The sequence below is a fragment of the Orbicella faveolata genome, unplaced genomic scaffold, assembly GCF_042242905.1.
Source record: "Orbicella faveolata isolate gen_17 unplaced genomic scaffold, um_ofav_v1 contig_35, whole genome shotgun sequence".
Taxonomy (NCBI): Eukaryota; Metazoa; Cnidaria; class Anthozoa; order Scleractinia; family Merulinidae; genus Orbicella; species Orbicella faveolata.
In genome coordinates this window covers 24,707,108-24,727,287 of record NW_028301564.1, presented here as the reverse complement: position 1 = coordinate 24,727,287, position 20,180 = coordinate 24,707,108, and the positions used below count along the sequence as shown (strand labels likewise).

The 20,180-nt window shown below is 40.3% G+C and overlaps 4 protein-coding genes across 4 annotated transcripts; 3 read left to right on the top strand and 1 right to left on the bottom strand.

The window, feature by feature from the left end:
- The first annotated feature begins 272 nt into the window (after positions 1 to 272).
- On the top strand, positions 273 to 3,467 carry LOC110057649 (uncharacterized). The gene is made up of 5 exons (XM_020764241.2): positions 273 to 590; positions 1,124 to 1,229; positions 2,016 to 2,196; positions 2,452 to 2,605; positions 2,799 to 3,467. Exons 1-5 carry the CDS (start codon positions 563 to 565, stop codon positions 2,891 to 2,893), a joined length of 564 nt encoding a protein of 187 aa, XP_020619900.2. The 5' UTR covers positions 273 to 562; the 3' UTR covers positions 2,894 to 3,467.
- Positions 3,468 to 3,883: 416 nt separating this feature from the next.
- LOC110057673 (uncharacterized) lies at positions 3,884 to 7,411 on the top strand. Its single transcript, XM_089274029.1, has 6 exons — positions 3,884 to 3,977; positions 4,967 to 5,082; positions 5,462 to 5,554; positions 5,671 to 5,767; positions 6,075 to 6,243; positions 6,869 to 7,411. The coding sequence occupies exons 2-6, from the start codon at positions 5,046 to 5,048 to the stop codon at positions 6,914 to 6,916; spliced, it is 444 nt and encodes a 147-aa protein (XP_089130155.1). The 5' UTR covers positions 3,884 to 3,977; positions 4,967 to 5,045; the 3' UTR covers positions 6,917 to 7,411.
- A 1,461-nt stretch (positions 7,412 to 8,872) lies between these two features.
- On the top strand, positions 8,873 to 11,155 carry LOC110057724 (uncharacterized). The gene is made up of 5 exons (XM_089274030.1): positions 8,873 to 8,968; positions 9,111 to 9,213; positions 9,899 to 10,031; positions 10,173 to 10,377; positions 10,880 to 11,155. The coding sequence occupies exons 1-5, from the start codon at positions 8,899 to 8,901 to the stop codon at positions 10,957 to 10,959; spliced, it is 591 nt and encodes a 196-aa protein (XP_089130156.1). The 5' UTR covers positions 8,873 to 8,898; the 3' UTR covers positions 10,960 to 11,155.
- A 10-nt stretch (positions 11,156 to 11,165) lies between these two features.
- LOC110057722 (uncharacterized) lies at positions 11,166 to 18,384 on the bottom strand. Its single transcript, XM_020764307.2, has 2 exons — positions 18,196 to 18,384; positions 11,166 to 13,240 (listed from the first exon to the last, which is right to left on the bottom strand). Exon 2 carries the CDS (start codon positions 13,090 to 13,092, stop codon positions 11,452 to 11,454), a length of 1,641 nt encoding a protein of 546 aa, XP_020619966.2. The 5' UTR covers positions 13,093 to 13,240; positions 18,196 to 18,384; the 3' UTR covers positions 11,166 to 11,451.
- Positions 18,385 to 20,180: the final 1,796 nt, after the last annotated feature.

The window sequence follows — 20,180 nt, the reverse complement described above, 5'->3', positions numbered from 1 at the left end:
AAAAAAGTGAAGTAATAAGCAGTACTTGTGCTTTCAATTGTACACGGAAATAACGGAATTGCGTGTAGATTGGAAATATGCGTAATTATTCGTACTTGCCCAAAATGGACGTTTTAATTAATTCAGTACTTCTTTAACACATTGTTTACACGGCATAAGTGTCTTTGTTCTTATACTAAACTAAAAACAATGGGTTAATCCACGTTTTGCTTGCACAGTTTATATCCCACATGCCCTACCAACATGTGTACTCAAAAAGTAATTATACGGCCACATTGTATTCTAATGCCTGACAACCGAGTCGGTCTGACATAGCAACACAAATTCAGCTGTTTCGTGTTCGTCAAAACACTTACGTTTCATTTTAATGCCCAATGTTTTTCTTAAGCAGCATTTTGAAGCCTTGAGGTAATTCACTGCAGGAAGCAAGCAAAGATTTAAACACTGGAAAAAACGTGAAGCCTTTCACAATCTACGCTGCACAAAATAACTCAAGTTTGCAAATTAACATCCCGGCATCACACAGCAGATCATTGTTTTCTCCGCGTAGTTTAATTTTGCAATGAGAAGTTTGACGACATCAAGCGCGAGTAAGTGGCAATGTTTCTCGGGAATTATCATCACTAGTTCCCCTTTATCTTGGCTTTTAGTTAGTCGACAGGTTAGGGAATGATCAAACAACGATACCTCGACACAGTAAAAGTGCCATCTTTAGTTAGTATAAAGATCTTGATCATGCGATCAAAATCTTATGAATAAATAGAAATATGAATACTTTTTTATCTGTCTGTCTTTGAGGCATTTATTTCCAGCTGAGGTACAACCAAAGGAGAACTGAAGATTCTAGAGCGATATTATTAAGTAAATGAAGCAATGCCGCCAAAGATTTTTATTTAAATTAACAATGATACGAGATAAACTATACTTAGGATATAAATTTGCATGTTCTTTTTCGAAACACCATTATGTACCTAAACAGTGTTTGAGGCTGAGACGAATTCACTTTCTGTTAATTTGTTGTGTTTCTTTGCCAGAACATTGCCGAATGGAAACCCAATTTAGCTTAGAATGTGCAGGCAAGATAATCCTCACTAACTCTGTTGTTCTGTTGTCACTATTGCAGTATCTTCCAGTTCACAGGATGCCTTTTGTCCAGTCCCATCTGCATTTATGTCGACTTACAACAAGGAATACACGGGTACTTTTGGACCTCCAGCCCCAGATGCAAGGTATAAACTGACTAGCTGCTACAAACAAAACCTTTCCGTGCATTTTCTACTCCCACCCAGTCCGGGTACAAGTGATCTTATTTTATTTTTCGGCGCGCGTTTTATTTGTGCATAATACCGGCGATTGATCCAATAAAATCGTGCGAGAGAAACACTGCTATCGCGCTTGCCTCGCGCGTCACACTCGATTCCGTGTCCTACTGAGATGCTCGTCAATTAAACTGTTCTGAGCCGTACTGTTATTTGTTTTTACACGTGGCTTTCTTAGTATTAGAACAGACAGTGCTTACAGAGACAGTCAACGATGTAACAAGACTTCCAAAACAGATTAAGGTTAAATATGAAAGTTGTAGGTAATCTCTGTGGACGAAAAATAGTATCTTCTTCAATTCCAAAGCAGATTTGCAGCAGGCCTGAGATAATCGAATTTCGACTCAGTCTTAGTCTGCAACTGTTTAAATGAGACTCTTTTAGTACAATTAAAAGCTTTTAATTAAGTTCTGAACATCACTGCCTTTCAGTGTTAACGACGGATTTCACAGGACGAAAGTTGACAATTCAAACACTCGCCTCTAGCTAGTTAGGCTGTCATCTCTCAAGCGGAGCGGTCTTTATGGAAATTTTCGCACGTAGTCCGGCCAAGCCTGTACGTTTGACCGCCAGTAGTTGATGGTCGTGAGAGTCAAAAAACCAAGTCCCTCATTTCTTGCAAACTCTTGTCCCCGACTGATGTAGCTTTGAAAACGTTTCATCAATTATTAACATTGCTTTCATAATTCCTTGCAGAGTACGAACATCGCGATTCTACCCACCGGGACAACCAGCGGTTTACTCCACATACAGGACTCATTTTCTAAGTCACCAGGGGCAACCTAGCATAAGAGTGCCATTTGGCACCTCCTCTGGAAGCCGGAATAACAACCCCCATCCTCACAACATGGAACAGGTGTTCGGCCATCCGAGCAAGGTAAGGCAACACAAATAAGTGATTAGAATATAACTTCTTCTTAATATAAATATGCCAACTTAGGCTTAAAAGTCAAGAGAAGAAGGAGATTGATCATTGACGAAAAATTCTCCTTGGATTAATGAGGAGAATTTGTGTTTGGCAAATCAGATTTACGATCCAAGCCCCGGAAAAAAATCCTCTCCTCACTTTATACTGCTACAGAACTGGAACGTAAGATGGCAAATCTAACTGATACGCTTTCTCTCTCCGTAGGGCTATTTTGTATGGTCCCATTACCGAAAGCTGCCCCCACTGAGCCGTGCCGTGCATGCACCAGGAGTTTCTTCCAGTTCTGAGCTCCTGAAGAAAGTGTGCCGGGACAAAACTCGGTCCATTTACCAACAGGATTATGTTCCTCCCGTTCAAGGTAGTATTATTTAATGCTACTTTTATTTTCTTCCCTAAATAAAATTGATCTTGTCTCTTAAATATGTAAGCTTACTGTTCATTCAAAAAGTTAGTGGAGTGGAGCACTGTTTTGCAAGCAGGACAGAGAACAAGTAAATTTTAGCCATGAAGAATTTCATACACTAATTTACATTGTTCCTTTTCGTTACTAGATGTGCCCTCCCAAAGAAGCGGCCATGGAGACTGGGAACTAGACTTGCAAAGACAACAGACTGAAGTATTCACAGAACTATTCACAACTTTTTAATCGGAAATTTGGAAAATGTTGTGTAAAAAGGAGACATATTAAGCAAATATGAACGTAATGAAAATCAGAGCAATCCATTGTGCCATGTCAACGATAATTGTGAATTCACTACAGCCTGCAGATAAATAATTATATTTGACTTTTCAATTCAAGTTATGAAAAAGATTGAAAGTAACCCGCGAAGGTGGCCCTGAGCCCAGAGCCTGTCCTAATTACCCAGAAAACAATGCGAGATTGGAGTACCTATTATTGCCACTGTGAGTGTTCGAAAGACTAGACCAGGAAAAGCTACATTCTTATCTTGCTATGTAGGCAATCTTTCTCTCAACGGATAAACAAATTTCAGGAATGGGAATTTTCACACATTTTTATCAAAAACACGCCATGTTTGAATCTGCTAAATTCAAAATGGCGGTGAATTAGACCGGGATTTCTGATGTAAATAAGACTGAGTAAGTAAACACACAAAGTGAAACACTCTTTTAGAGTGTTGGTAATCAAGTACTTTTGTGTGCGAGAATACATTATTGAATGCTCTGACTACTGAAATAAAAGCTCGTGTTGAAACCAAAAACAGCGCCTTTTGTTTCTTGAGTTGAATACTGAATAAAGTAAATGAATTCGCGAATATTTACAGTTCTTTGTTTGAATTAACTCATCTTGTCTCCAGGGAGTTTTGCCATAGGAGGACCTTAAGAGAGTGTTGCACTGTTCAAAAACCCAGACTTACTGAGAGAACTGCAGAAGCTAATTTAGAATCCGCTGGATTGAATCGATTGTAGTCGAAATTCATCTTGAATTCATTTTTATGGAGTTATAAAACAGAGACAAACTAATTCTATTCTAGTTTATAGACGGTCTCGTTTAATGTCCTTTCGTTGAGTGTTTGATTGCGTGTTAATGAGTAGACAGACTAAACAAAGGAGGATTTGAATGGCGTGTACACAAGTGTAAACAACCAATCACGGTCAAGTAATTATCAGGGGAATTTAGCTGATTAAGTTCGTGGAAACCGTGGAAACGCTTAAACGCTAAACTGAGGTTGTATAATCTTAAAGGTATCTATTTCGATTCTTCTATTAAGGTAAGAAAACAAAGGTTTCAGTTGTATGGGTTGACTTACATTTAAGCAGATGTGATTTTTACTGCGCAAGTTTTTCAGAAAAAAACAATGCACTTTTTAACGGCGATTTTGAGTTACGATATCTCAAACACGTTTTTACGCAAAACAATAGAGGCCATAGTGTACATTTTGTAACGTTTCTTTACAAACAAACTTGTATAAAGGTGTTTGTGGTACTGATCAAATTTCGTGACTCGCTGAAGTGATCATGAACGCACATGTATATCTACCGTGGGGCCCATTTTATTTGATAACCAACGTGACTCCAAACGTTTCACTACGTGCAAGGGTAGCCGTATTTAAAGAGGCTTTTAGCTAAAGGAAAGCGACTCACTGACCGCGTTTTCTTCTGCATGGCTAAACAATATGATCGTAATAACATTAATTTTGTTAGACGATTGATAGATGCATGAGTTTCTGCTGAAATATTGTTTTAAATGTATCTTGCATATTGGTGAGATAATGAAATGTCAACTTGAATTGTCTATTTGATTGTTTCCTGATAGCAAATTGTTTGCATAACATTTGCACAATTGCCTACCTAGGAGTAAACAAGATCTATATAGCACTAAAATCGCAATTTTTTCGAAAACAGCAGTGTGCCATCATTATCAAACGTTCTACTAATCAACAAATAACGGTCTATAGCCCTACAAGCAAATTCAGATAAACAAATCTGCGCCGCAAATTACAGTACGCAAATTACAGTACTGTTCACTTAAACTGCTCTTAAGACAAATAAAATCTTTAAAATTAATAATTGTTCATTGTACTCTGCGAAAAGTTTATTGCACAATCTACTTTTCAGCTCCACTTTCGATTCATGGCCAGGGAGTAAAAAAGATCTCAAATATAGACTTTATCCTATTGTAACTGAATTGAATGACTGCACTATTTCTGGGAAAGATTAATGAGAGTAATTAATATCCACGTATTTCCTATTCATACAGATACTACTTTAATGCCCACTTGAGGAGATAACTTGCCGGTGAGGCGGTTTTGATTGGTCAGTAGCCGTTGTCATGTGACATGCCTTACCAGGGCGGGAGATATCTACCTCCTATCGGTAAAGAGACCTTCGTATTTTTTACTTATTTAGGAATCTCACAAACACACTCAAATGCAGACGTGAGGCTAACAGATGAGAGCAGATTTCGAACAGTACAATATTCACTGATCGGTTTATCCTGTCTAAAAATTTGTATTATTATTATTATGATTGTTAGTATTAGTATTAGCATTAGCATTAGCATTAGCATTAGCATTAGCATTAGCATTAGCATTAGCATTAGCACTTGAAATAACGCTACACACTGGGTGTCATTCTTAGACTCAGAACCACGTTATATGCACAGCATTATAAAAGCACACACTAAGCAACATCAGGCTAAACAGTAGCTTTCACATTGTAAATGCTCAATGAAGCTTGATTTCATTATCTGCAGCAACTCCAATACAATCCACATATCAAAAGGATTTCATCAATCAGCCGGTGAATCCGCCAAAGTCATTCAAATACAGATCCACCAGCAGCTTGCGTGAGTATATTAACATTTCTTAACTAAACCAGAAATCTATAACAATTATAGCAACTTGTCCTGTCACGGCTGTCATGAATCACAACATTTTTCTTTTATTCCATTTTGACTTTCAGCTCCAATTAATTACTCCAACTATCGCATCGTAAATAAGGCAACTAAGTACAGTGACGAGTTCCAAGGAACATTTGGACCCGCTGCACCAAGTGCCAAGTAAGTTTGATGAAAGAGATTGCGTGATCGACTGTAACGGCGGCGCGAAATAAACGGTCTGTGCGCGAATCGAAATAATTTGTGTACAAGATACAAGTATATTCGTCTTTTAATATTTACCAGTTCCAAGGATAAGACATTTGGCAAGCAATTTTGACTGTGATCGAATTTAAGAGATGAAGATGTAAGACCTAATTAGTTGAGAAGAAAAAACATTTGCATTCATTCATATTTGCATATTTGTATTCATTCAAATATAGTTAGTTTCATAATTCTCTTTCTCTTCTACATTTCCTTTCTTCTTCAGGCCACCTCCATACGATTACCCCTCAAAGGATCCTATTGAGATCTCCACTTACAGAGCCAATTTTAGAGAGAGCAACTATCCGAGACAAGGACCTCACCCCACCTCCCCACTGCGTAAAAATAATCCACACCCGAGAACAATGACGAACGCTTTCAACTATCCTAAAAGGGTGAGTCTCATTTTTGGCTTCAAACAATTAGCATAGAATTAAGTGAGCCTGTGGATTTCACTTTTCTTTCAAGAGTGCGAGTGGTTACCAAGTAACGTGACTTTTTCTAACGTGTTTCTGACGGAAAATCAGTTTAAAAAATGCTTGTCCTGTTAACTAATGATAAGGCAGCGACCACCAGGAAGTAACTCTTTTTCCACTGTTACTGTTCTGAATGCATTGACGCTTTTACGGTGTACGTGAGCAATGTTCCATTGAGCTTTTCTCGCAGTAAACGTTGACCACCTTAAGCCACCGTTTGAAAACTCTGATCGTGATATAGCATAAAGTACAACACTTGCAATTGGCACCACTGACTTGTGGAAAGTTTGGTTCATTACTTGAAGGATAATAACTGGAAGCTAGCGATGGCTAGAAGTCGAAAAGGGACTTTTCTACTCTTTCCAACGGATTACTTGCATTTTTGGAGTGAATTAAGAAACACAATGCAACAAAAACAGAAATTAATCTACCGTTTTTTATTCTGCCATCCTTGCCTTGTCTCCTACTCTCGAGCTCCCTACTCTGTTATAATCTGGATCTCTATTCCCCATCTTCCCTTATGTCTGCCATTAATCTTTTGCAGGGCTATTGGGTGTGGCCACACAGACTTCAACCAATACATTTTCGATGATTGTGACGAGTGAAGCGAAGAAAATGAAGCCAAAGTCTGATCATTTATCTTAGTAGAATAATGTAGCTAACCAATATAATTTTACTACAAAACAGCATCATAGCGTATTTATGCACTCACCAACTGTTTAAGAGTGGAAGCAATGTGTAGTTACGTTTCAAAATAAAGCAAACCTTAAAAGGAGCTCAGTCACGGTATTTTGAGTTATTTTGGCCACATACAAAATTACCTTTAAATGGTAGGAAACCTGAAAATAACAGTTTAATAAGATAGAAAAACACCAAAGAGATACTGATAAACCATAAAGGAACAAGGATGGCTAAGGATGGAGAAGATTGACACGGATTACAAACGACGAAATTGAGGCTAAACTTTTCAATATGTCCAATCCGTGACGTAGCTCCTTTAACTACATGTATTTAGTTCCACGAAAGTTTCAATGCAAATGTACAACGTACACATTAGTTATAATAAAATATTAAGACAAACAGCATAGTCATGGGCTGGTATTTGCATTTTCGACTTACTGGTTTTGTTTTTATTTTTAAACTCGAAAACAAAAATATCTTGAATACGATGCAAATCGATGCCACTCCTGAATATCGGCGACAATATTTTGTCTAAAAACCAGACTCGGATCAAGCTAAAAGTGTAAGCCTCGACCTTTTCAGTGACCATTCTCTTTTTTCTCTTTTTTCCCCAGTATTTAATTTGCTCGTACCCTTATATACACCTGGGTGGAGTGAGGCACTGTGAGACTGTGGTGTCTTGTCCAAGTATAAAACACTGGCTGTGACCCGAGCCTAGGCTCGAACCAGGACCGCTCGACCCGTATTCCAGCGCACTAGCGTTATTAGGACACCGCGGCTTCCACAGTCTATTTTTATTGTCAGCTTCAAAAGCTGCTGCTCAGTAATTTATGCAGTCTGTGGTTTGGTATCCACTCTGCGAGCAGAGCCTCTTTTATCTCTTTTTTGAGCGGACAGGAGACGGAAAAAGCATACGTATCGTAAGAAAAGGCTCTTTTTTTCTCTTGAAGGGTGTTTGGTATCTTGCGCGGTCTGACGAATTTTATGTTTTATTTTCTATTTTTATTATTTTAATTTTTTGCATCTTCGCTTAAGTTTCTTTCTGTTTTGTCTGAATAATGCATCAGTCCCATATGCACTGTCATGTACAAAGAAAACTAATTAGGATTACTAGGAACACATTTTTTAAAAAACAAAAATCAGCAAACATAGTTTAGAACCAAATAACGACAATAACCGTAAAGGTGGATCATTTAATTCAGAATTGCTTTCCTGCTTAAGCTGCGTCCATAACGGTACGGTTATTGCAAGCACGAACGAAATTACACTACTTTGAATAGACTGTTTTAATCTGTATGCAAATAAGCTACACATTTCTCAAAGGGCTGTTAAACAACAAAATGAAGTGCAAACAACATTAAATTATTCATTGCCACCTACTCGCGACTTCATTAAGGACTTGAAAAAGAGATGTTGCGAAAGTGCTCCGTTAAGTGGTATGACATTTAGAGCAGTGATTATTTACCAATCTAGCCGGTAAATATTGCTTTCGTGTCAAACCAGCCAACAGATTATGGACAAAATTAAGCTGTAAATCTAATTTCTGTGTCCAACAAAGGGTTAACAGACCGTGGTGAGGTCTAATTTAGCCGTCTTTTCACAACGCGATAATTCCACCAACAATGGAACACACAGATGTTCTGATCTACTAAACAAATACTTAAAATGCAGCAGCAAACACCGAGATTACAGCTCAAGTTACTTGAACGAACGCAAACTCGTAAAATTGCCTAACACTGTTGCGCAAAGCGGCTAAGTTATTAAGGCCGTCCAATACTGGTGCCACTTTCCGCTGGAAATCTGATCCCTTCTTAAACAGGTGCCTTGCGAAAGCGCGTCCAGTGTGCAAAGTATTTCTTTGGCGAAGCATTTGACACGCTGAAACTTTTAACGATGAGAGAAACTGTCTACGAAATTCCACCAAAGGGCCAAGGAATACCTTATAAAGATTGGGCAACAACAGGTAAAGAAAATAAAGCTTTCTTCCCCTAACTTAACTCTAAAAGCTGGTACATTTTTTTGGATGCACATGAAATGAAAATGTTTGTCAATTTGTACTTTACTGTCATGGCTCGGCCTTACTGTTGTGGTATTCGTGTTTGCAGTGAAAGAGGCCAGAGCTCGGCAGATTCCAGTCGGTTTACCTCAAAACTTGAAGAACTACTTCGAGAATGCTTTGAAGAAACCTCCGATTTCTAATATGTTCGGGTAAGTTTCTATTCGTTAAAATAAACGTAATTCATTTTATTCATTTGAGTTTTCCAAACAATGGCGACTCGCAGCATAGCAACAACAGGGGCAAATGTGTACTGTAGAACTTCCACAAAATACCTGGAAATGTTTAAAGGAAAAATTTCCACGCCCTGTTGAGAAGGCATTTAAAGGAACTCTCAGGTTTTCGCGGGTATTTGACCATGCTTAGACTAGACTATTTCGTGTTTAGTTCTTTTCTGAATTAATTACTGTATCGCTATTGCCATTTACCCTTCATGGCTGTCAACAATGCGATCTCCGGATTTCAAGTCCAGCGCCCTAGCCACTCGGCCACGCTGCCTCCGCTTAATAACTCGGAACTTTTCACGTCAGACAAGGTTACTTTTTGTTGTAACCCGCACTATCGAGCTTTTCTTCTGAGGGCTGTACTGTCATTATCAACACTTAATTTTTTTTCTCTTATGTGGAATGGAACTGTCAAAGAAAGAAGTATTCCATTCAAGCGATTTTAGGGCCTGATGTTATTGAGTTGAATGTAAACATTTCTAAACAACCCGATTTATTTACTTGACAAGTGCTTGTCAGTTTGATTTCCAGGCTAGAATTTGCACATATTGAAAAAGTCATCTTTCCCCCCCCCCCCCCGAATTAATTTCGTTTCTATTTTTTCCTCACGCAGCGGAGACCTCCCACAGGCACATGCGCAACGCAGGTCACATGACGCGAGGAGGACAAGAAAAACAGTGCTTAGTCACGTGAGCAGGAACAATCCACATCCCACGATATTCTTCCCTTTTCAAACTGGCGATAGGGTAAGAAAAATAAATATACCTTAAAACACCTTTCAATTTCTTTGACCACTGCCCAGCTGAACGAGAGATTAATTTCGCCATCTAAAGTGTTTTCTTTTTTCTTTTGTGTTTATCCTTGTTGTTCTTTTATTCCCGTTACAGCTTCAGACATACATGGTCTGGATACCAGCTGACAAGGGCTCTAGCTGCTCTCTCCCACCCGTCCCTCGCAAGGCACAAGGCGAGCGGTCCCCTCCCTCGAGAAACAGCCAATCGAGAATGAACAGAAACTTTGGGCAGTTCGCGGGTCTTTACCAGACCACTTATCAGGAAGAAATTGCACGAACTCCTTTTCTTAGGAGAAATGGTACGAATGAATTTTGGTTATCGTTACAAAATTAATTAAATATATTATTGGTAAGAAATAAAATTCGTTTTATGTCGTCAACAAAGTTACGCCGAAGAATTATCTGAGCTCATATTTGTATTTTTTAAGTCAGATACGTTACTGAGAAACGTCACATATCATTGTCAAATCAAGCTGTTAAAGAAACTAGCGGAGAAATAGACTTCATTAGACTTTTCTTGACCAAAGAAAAATCTTAAGAGTCCGCACTTGGCGCTAGGTGCATAGTAATCTAGTTCCCTGTGGTTTACCTTTGAAGTTTCGAAACTTCAACGGAAAAGCTCTGGGAACGAGCTTCGATTCGGTGCAAGTTTGTTTTGCCTATTGCATTAATTTCATCCGCTGTGGTCGGCGCGACGAACAGAATTGATTTGAGCTAACTTATTGTGAAAGTCACTCGGAAACCAAACTAACTACAACGGCTCTGCTTTTTTGACTTTGTCGTCTTGTTGTTTTGTTCTAGTCAACATGGGGGATCACTTTCCAAACTGCAGTATCAAGAACAGTAACAGAAGCCCCTTACATCGACTTAAAGTGATGTGAATAGCGTCAGGGAAATAGCGCTCAACAACTATTACAAAGCTCAAGGATACAAACACAGATTGGAGAACACGACCGTTTCAGATAAAGTATATAGTTGGAACAACTTGACTTTGTGATTTGTGTGTAAAAAAACTTTTAGTATTGTACATTCGCAATTGAAACTTTAAAATATTAGATTAAAAGTGTCATTTAAAAAGACTGGTCTCTTTTGTTATTGTCCTTTTAGTTTTTAATTATTTATATATTTAGTCTTCTTTCAAGACATGGGTTTGGCCATGGTTTGGCAGAAATGTTACTAGCATCGAACATTCGGCTAGTGCTGTTTTTGCTGCTTTTAGGCCAGTTTTACCATTTAGAGAAAGGAAGAATGCCTCGCTAGGTCTCTCCTTCGCAGAGATTCGAACGTTCATTATAGAATCCGCTGCGCGAGGTGAGTGCGTCACGCAGTCCCGTGCCTGCACTCACATCGCCCGAAAAAAAAAACCCTTGAGCCTATGCGGAGAGCGTCTCGTTACTAAATTCCTCCTGATAAATCCAACAGCTAAAGCTTTCAACTTCGCTTGTACTTTCTTCACTCAAAGAAAACACATCAAACGCTTTCCCACCCTGAGTTGCAGCTGGCTCCGGAACGTGTCTTAGTTGAAAGCCCTGATCATGCTGCTTGCGTTTTAAAGAACTGTCTCTTGCGTGTATTTCTTCATGTCGCTTGCAATCTGATGAGCGGCTAAAGCCCTTGTTACAATGCTTGCATGTAAACGGCTTCTCTCCTGTGTGAGTTCGTTCATGTCGCCTACAATTTGATGACTTGTTAAAGCACTTGTTACAGTGTTTGCACGCATACGGCTTCTCTCCTGTGTGAGTTCGTTCATGTTGCTTGCAAGCTGATGGGCCGCTAAAGCATTTACCACAATGTTTGCATATATACGGCTTCTCTCCTGTGTGAGTTCGCTCATGTTCCTTCCAATGTGATGACTTGCTAAAGCCCTGATTACAATGCTTGCATGTATACGACTTCGCCCGTGTGTAAGTTCGTTCATGTTCCTCGCAAGCTGATGGGTCGTTAAAGCATTTATCACAATGCTTGCGTGTATACGGCTTCTCTTTCGTGTGAGTTCCTTCATGTCGCTTGCAATCTGATGAGCGGCCAAAGCCCTTATTACAATGCTTGCATGTATACGGCTTCTCTCCCGTGTGAATTCGTTCATGTTGCTTACAATGTGCTAATTGGCTAAAGCCCTTATTACAATGCTTGCATGAATACGGCTTCTCTCCTGTGTGAATTCCTTCATGTCGCTTGCACTGTGATAACCTGCTAAAGCTCTTATTACAATGCTTGCATGCAAACGGCTTCTCTTCCGTGTGAGTTTGTTCATGTCGCTTACAATCTGATGAGCGGCTAAAGCCCTTATCACAGTGTTCGCATGTATGCGGCTTCTCTCCTGTGTGAGTTCGTTCATGTTGCTTACAATTTGATGACTTGCTAAATCCCTTATTACAATGTTTGCATGTATACGGCTTCTCTCCTGTGTGAGTTCGTTCATGTTGCTTGCAAGACGTGTGGCTGCTAAAGCACTTTTCGCAATGTTTGCATGTATATGGCTTCTCTCCTGTATGAATTCGTTCGTGTTCCTTACAGTTTGCTAAATGGCTAAAGGTCTTTTTGCAATGCTTGCATGTATACGGTCTCACTCCTGTGTGAGTTCGTTCATGTTGCTTACAATGTGATGAGGAGCTGAAGCTTTTATTACAATGATTACATACATACGGCTTCTCGCCTGTGTGAGTTCGTTCATGTTTCTGGCAATTTGCTAATTGGCTAAAGCACTTGTCACAACGCTTGCATGTATAAAGCTTTACTCCTGTGTGAGTACTCTCGTGTTTCTTGCAATGTCCTAATTGGCGAAAGCGCTTATCACAATGCTTGCATGAATATGGCTTCTCTCCTGTGTGAGTTCTCTCATGTTGCTTGCAATTTCCTGACTGGCCAAAGCACTTATTACAATACTTGCATGTATACGGCTTCTCTCCTGTGTGAATTCGTTCATGCTCCTTGTAAGCTGATAACTGGTTAAAGAACTGTCCGCAATGCTTGCATGCGTGCGCCTCCTCTGGTATCTTGGTTGCCATATCCATCGAAGCAGGTTATGATTGGCTTAAAACTTAGGCCGCGTTTTGTCGAAAAACATGTGTTCCTTCCGCCACTAACCCGGATGTTGGACTTGATTCCCTTTTAAGGCGGTATGTCAAATTTTCTGTCAAGATAGATGTTTGTGCCGTATTCCTAACAAAATGACGAAGAAAATATCATATTAGGTTTGTTACTTTTCGGGCAGGCTGGTGGGAACCGGTTTACAATTCGTGTTCAAGGCGCAGTCATGGGACTACTGATCCTAATTTTATTTTTCCAAAATAAATTGTTAACCTATATAAAATTTTGCAGTACTCTGCTCTTTCTTTGGTGTGAGATACATTGTTTTCATGTTCTTCACACGTTTCACTCGGAGCCAGTAACTTTATCATCACTGCATTCACTCACTGTGTCGACATTGGAACAACAATATACATCTGGGAAATTCCTTTAGGTCACCAGCTAGATCAGATCAGCTACAGTCCTTACTCTCACTGAAATTTATTGAATACTTTTCTGAAGGGCAATGTATGCTGTGTTATTCTGTGTTTGGCCCGATCCAAACGCCGCTCCACTCATGTGCCGAACCAAACTTGATTAAGGGCCTCTTCATACGAGCCCGGTCAACCGGGTTAGCTCAGTTTCCGAGATCTCGCCTCGCCACTCTTTCCTTCGTAAAAATTTCGATGTGTTCATATGAGAAGCCAGGCTGGCCCGGTTACAGGGATCTCGGGTTTTGCGACCGAGATCTCGGTAACCGGACTGAAATTTTTCTCATATGAATACTCCAGCCCAGGTAACGGGGACGCAACATTTTAGACGAAATAGCTTCGCCCTCGCAACATAGCGGCCAAAATGGCATAATTTTTGCCTTGTATGTATTTCCACAGGCGAATTAGCTTTATTAATAAAGTTACAAGAGTCCACAAAGCTGCGACAGCCGCGAACGATACAAGTTTATGTTCCACCATTTTGGTTCGGTTTCTTAGATTTTATCCCGGTAGATCGGGCAAAAATTTCCCACAACAAAATTCGTCCCGGGAACCGAGCCAGCCCGGTTACCGGCCTCATATGAAGAAGCCCTAAGTTCGACTTTGGAGCGCCGGCTGGTTCAGACGGCGTTCTTGCGTCGAACTTAATTCGGGAAGCCGGTGGTAACAATTTTCGACGAGAAAATACGCGTTCTGAATTCAATAACTCTGTCCAAATAGAAAAGCTGTGACTAACATTTCGCTGTTATAGCAATATCTAGGGAAGCAAATTCAAACTCAAGGTTCAGTGTTTGTATTTAGACAGGTTTTCTCCCGGTTAATTCGACTTGTTAAAGGGAAATCGCAAAACCTGGCCTATTATCACGAAGAAAAAGCAAAACATGAATTTGCGCGAAAGAAACTCGCTTGTACAGTCCCGTTTCTCTTAAGTCGAAGGCATATTTAATTTCGTTGTGTTTATTTTTATTGACGACTTCGAGCTTCATGCATGACAGGTCACGCCACTCAGTTTTGAGCCAATCACGAGTCCCGTTATATGAAAAATACATAACAGTAATTTATGCATTAGGTTCGACCCATGAGGAGAACGCCGTATGAATCAGCTGCCGCTCCAACGTCGCATAGTGCGACAGACCCTGCCGAATTTAATATTGTTTGCCGCACCAAACCTAACCTGCCGAACCAAACTGATTCAAACGCCGCTCTTCTGCCGTACTTAACTCATCAGTTATGTTCGGCGCATGAATAGAGCGGCGTTTGGAACGGGCCTTACTCTGTTATTCTCAAATACAAATCCAAAATGATGACTTTTTAAATATCTCCAGCGTAGGGTGGACGGAAAAGTAAACATATGATGCCTTTTCAAAGTGAAACCTCCGTGTTCAAATTCCTCCGTCGTAACGTGGACGGGGCCTAAAACGCGGTGATAAAACGATACCCAACGCTTTTTCTCGATTTCCATGTCACGTGCTCATGCTCACTCTCGATTTGCTAGGGATAAATTGGCTCCTGTAAAAATGTTTTTCCCAACATGCAAGATTTATTCCATTAACAACACTATTTTCACACTGATAGTGTTACAAATCACCACCAGATATTCGTATCCACCTTGATATTTAGATAATTTCTAGAAACTGTTGCACACTTACTCCTGTCTACTCCTTGTTTACGAATGGGATCGGACCAAATGTTGTTAAAAGATGCCGGATCATGTGTACTGAAGGCATTCGCGGTCGAGTGTTAATCGACACTCTTGATCGATACCCTTGATTGACGTCTCGATTAATACTCAACAGACATCCCGATCGATACCCGTCAACACTCTATCGACACTCGATCAACAGTCGGTCGATAGTCAGCCGAGTATCGACAGACTCATATGAATTGATCGAAAATTAGTCGACTCTCGACCGACTGTCAACCAAGATATTGATGAGTGTCAATCAAGTGTTAACCGAGGTGTTGATGGAGTGTCGATCGAATATCAATCAAGGGTCGATCAAGGGTTATAAATTAGTTATTTATTGGGTATTGCTGAAGTGAATTATTTCTTTCATCATTCTCAATATCAATAATCCAGTTTCTGGATTCCAGATTCTGGATTTTGGACTCTGGGATTCTGGTTCCAGATTCCAGTTCCAGATTCCAGTTCCAGATTCCTGGTTTTAGGGTTGCCCTCCTCACAATTTTCTGATGAATTTCAGATCAATATTATTGATCAAATATGCAAGTTAAGCTTTCTGTCAACTGTCCACAAGTATATCACCTTGTGGTTTAATATATAGATTTAGGCCAGCCTAAAAGCGTAGCTCCTGGGCCGGGTTGTTCCGAGCCAAATAACCCAGGAAAAGGTAGCTAGAATTTTGATTTGAGTTTTGTAACTTTGCGTTGAGGTTTTCTGTATATTGTTTGGCCTTCTGTTTTGAGTTTTAATAATCACTCTAAACACAAAAACAAAGCAGCAAACATTTGTATAGAAGAAAAAGTTAATTCAGTTAACTTTTAATCCTGGATTAGCGTTAACCGGCTTCCGAACAATCCTGCACTGTTTTCAACAAGTTAACCTGAGCTGAGCCCACGATCCAATAGAAAAACCAGCACTTGGTCAGCGGTCAACTTCAAAAAAACACACGACCTCGATGAGCTGTAAACTTGAGCCCGCGATATGGTCACGTGATACTGGTCAGCAGATATCTTGTGTCAATTGATCATAACATGGATGTACAATATCAAAGAAGTACATGGTAAATCAAGGTGCATGTCTCTCAACCTTTTATTTGGAGTATGGCCGCCATGTTGTGCGACTCTGTCATCATCGTCGTCGCCGTCGTGCGTACGCGCCCACGAGCAATACCGCTAGCCATAATAACCATGAGAAAATTAACTCATGGGTTTCCTTATCTTTCCTACATGAGTATGGGGCTCCGCTTGGCGGCCCTTCGGGCCACCGGAGCTCTGCTATAAATTTAAGTCTATCCTTGTTCCAGTTTGTCTAAACATAATATGTGGACATTAATTTTAATACTAAATATAATATGTGGAGACTTTTGTTTCCTTATTAGTTATGACGTTGAACAGGCTAATCACTCAGAGTTTTCATCTTTGGAAAACACAGATTAAGTATTGACTTTATTAGAATTGTTTAAACTACTTTCTAAAATTTGCAGCCCCACATGTTCAGCACTTTTCACTGATTTTAAGTACAAGTATCTAGTCTCCATTACTTCCCTGAAGGGAGTAAAATTATATCACCATGTCAGCAGTTATAGGAAATTCAAGTTTATATTTAACTCATAAGCCGCTGCATGTCATTGTCATCCCACTTAACTGACAAATTGGCAAAGGTAATGTTTGCGTCATTCTAAGTGGTCTATTCCACTAATACTTTTCCTACTTTCCACTCGTCAAAAGACAATAAGTATTTCTGCTACCCCTGAATGGGATAATAGTCCAATGCAGAGTTACCCCCCAGGTAGAACATTTAACAGTACCAATTTTAAACCTGGGTGGAGAAAGGTACTGTAAGAGCAAAGTGTCTCAGAACTGAAGGCAGACTTTAAACACAAACACTACAAGTCTTGCAAATGTCTAAGGTGCAAGCCTCTACAGGGCTGTGAGGTGGGGGGTGTATCTCCCCATGACCCACGAAAAAATTAGAAATTCTGGTGAAAATTAGAATTGTTGTTTATCAATTTCCTTTTAGACACCTCCTCCTCCTCCTTGGTGGTACAAATACAGTCACTCTAGTCTTGTTTGCCCAATTAGTGCTTGTGCCTGCATAGCTAGTGTTTGACGTGTCAGATGCATGATGACAAAAATTACAGATCACGTGTACTAAAAGCGTCTGCGGTCGAGTGTAGATCGATATGCTTGATCAATAACCTCGACTGACCCTCAATCAATACTCGATTGACACTCCATCGACATCTCAGTTAACACTTGATCGATACTACATCGACATCTTGGTGGACAGTCAGTCGGGAGTCGACTAATTTTTCATCGATTCGTATGAGCCAATTGACACTCTGAATCCATTTTTCCCACTAAAAGTACTTTTTTAAAAAAAAAATTGTTGGATAAAATCTGCAAGAGGCAAGTGCCTTGTCTTGCCTCTAGCTAGCTATGGCCTGGTGTCTTGTCTAAGAATTCAAATCAATGGCCCCTGGAGCCAAAGCTTGAATTGGGATTACTCAATCCAGAGTCTACCTTGCTAACCACTAGGCCACGGTGCCTCCACAATATCGTTATCAGCGTGTACATGTCTCAACTTCTTATTAGTTAACAAATAAATTCGATTGCTGACGGTTACCTCCACTCTAGTTTGTTGTATTGTCTCCTCTACTTAGAGCAGAAATGTTATTTATTCGACTGAGCGAAGAGAACGAGCATAGAATAACTAGCTTTAGTCCGTTGTATCAAGATACAGGGACCTTGGGCCTTCCTTTACAGCACGAACATAAAACACAAGGACCGCACACAATCACTATATCTGTTTTCCTTTACATTCAGAAAGAAGAAAAGAGGTGAAGCTGTATTCTTTAGCAAGCTTATACTTTACTTAGTACATTTACTCATACTCATACTACTTACCCTATAGTTTAGCTTATACTCTCTTACCTTTATAAACCAGCGACAACGGCTTCCACAGAAAATCACATGTAGGCCGCCATTACCGTGACACTAGAGTCCAGTCTCTCGATCTCTCCAGGAATATCCCAGTTGGGTGGGGTAACGGAGAAACATTCTCGTCTCTGAGAAACACACAACATCGGACACGATGTCCCATCCAGGCTGATAGATCAGGAATTAGTCCATCGAGGTAGACGGAAACAAGGATGGGTTAGGTGTGTGGACCAGTTCTGGATGTACGCAGGAGTAATGGGCTCCTGATGTGCGCGAGTTTGCTTTTACTCGATCTTCAAGCTAGTACCACAATTAAATTTATGTATTTTCTTCCTTGATTTTTAAATTTTGAAGCCTTCAGCAGAGGTAAGATAACAATTGTCCTAATTAGCATATATAACAAACAGACTCCCGAGAGTGAAGAATTCTGGTAGTTATAGTCAAATAACAACGCCATCATGCAAATCGCTTATTTCAGCGACAGTGCGCTCTTCTTTTAACTCTTGATCTGAGATGCCACGTGACAATCGGAGTGATACCTCAGATTGCACGTGCTTTGTTTTTATTGCTCAATTTCCCTGGGGCGGATACAGGATTTTAGAGAAGGACTACATACGGACGGGCCATGGTGGCCCCCTGTATAGTAGCCTCTTCCAGGGTTCAGTTAGTTGGGGCGCAGTGCGAAAAATGGCGAGCTAAAGAATAGGAGAGAAGGGCGGGAAACAGGATGTTACAGGCCGATTTCATTTCTTCCCACAGTTGACGAAATCTTGGAGAAGGCGGTTCACCCTCAACTTTACACCTATTTAACAGAGAATAATTTGATTTCGCCCAATCAGTTCGGTTTAAGACTAAACTCATCTACTGTTACTACCGCTTCTAAGTTTCCTGATCAGATCCTTCACTCCATGGACAATGGTTGTCTGGCCGGGGCTGTGTTCCTGGACCTTGCCAAAGCATTTGACACCGTTAATCATTCACAACTGCTTGAAAAGCTTTCATATCTTGAGGTTGATGACAGTGGCGGATCTAGGGGAAAGGCTTGTACCCCCCCCCCCCCCCCCCCGCCTATTTCGGGTAAAAAAAAGAAAAATCCACGGAGGGAAGAAAACCCGGCAGGGCAAGCAAAAGAAAACTGGGAAAACTGGGAAACTTGAGAAAAATCTGGATACTTTCCATCAACCAATCAAATGCCAAGATAAATAAAAGAACCGAGTATTGGCCAATCAGGTTGTATTTATTATCACTGCCATCAAACGTCAGCGAGCGATGGTAGCTCGCTAAGTCTTATTATGTTTTGATAATGGCGGAATTTCCCGACTTTTCTCCTCACCTTTTGGACGTCTCAAACTTTCAAATGGATTCTTCAGTAGTTGCGACTGATTTACTCGAGATGAGGGAGAATAATCACAACTAGAACTGTCAAAGAAGCACAAAAAACCTGGGTGTGCTGAGCTAAGCGAAGTGAGAACACTGTGTCTCTATGTCCGGCAGCTGGACAGGTTTTTCAAAATACTCCGTGTCCGGCAGTCAAAACGATTTTTTTACAAATTTCAGTTAATTAATAATGTCAAATCATTGTTTATATGGCTGAATACTAATTTTGGTGAGCCCGGCACCCGGTATATCGGGATTTATAACGTAGACTATTATAAAATGGCCGGCAGTCAAAACGTTTGAATAGCACTCCGGTTAGCCTAAAAGCACTCCGGTTAGCCTAAATAGCTCTGCGGTTAGCCTGTTTACGGTTAGCTTTCAATAATGCTAAGGGTAACTCTATAAATGCTTCAAAAAATTCCTCTGACAGCCAAATTGGACGAGGCCGTAGGCCGAGTCCAATTTTGGCTGTCCTCGAAATTTTTCTCATCCAATTATCTCCAAATTGGACAGCATGTAGTCCTATTACATCTACAAATTGCGCCATCATGTGCGGCACACGCGCGTACATGCTGCGTGGATTTTTGCGGATATAGCGCGGG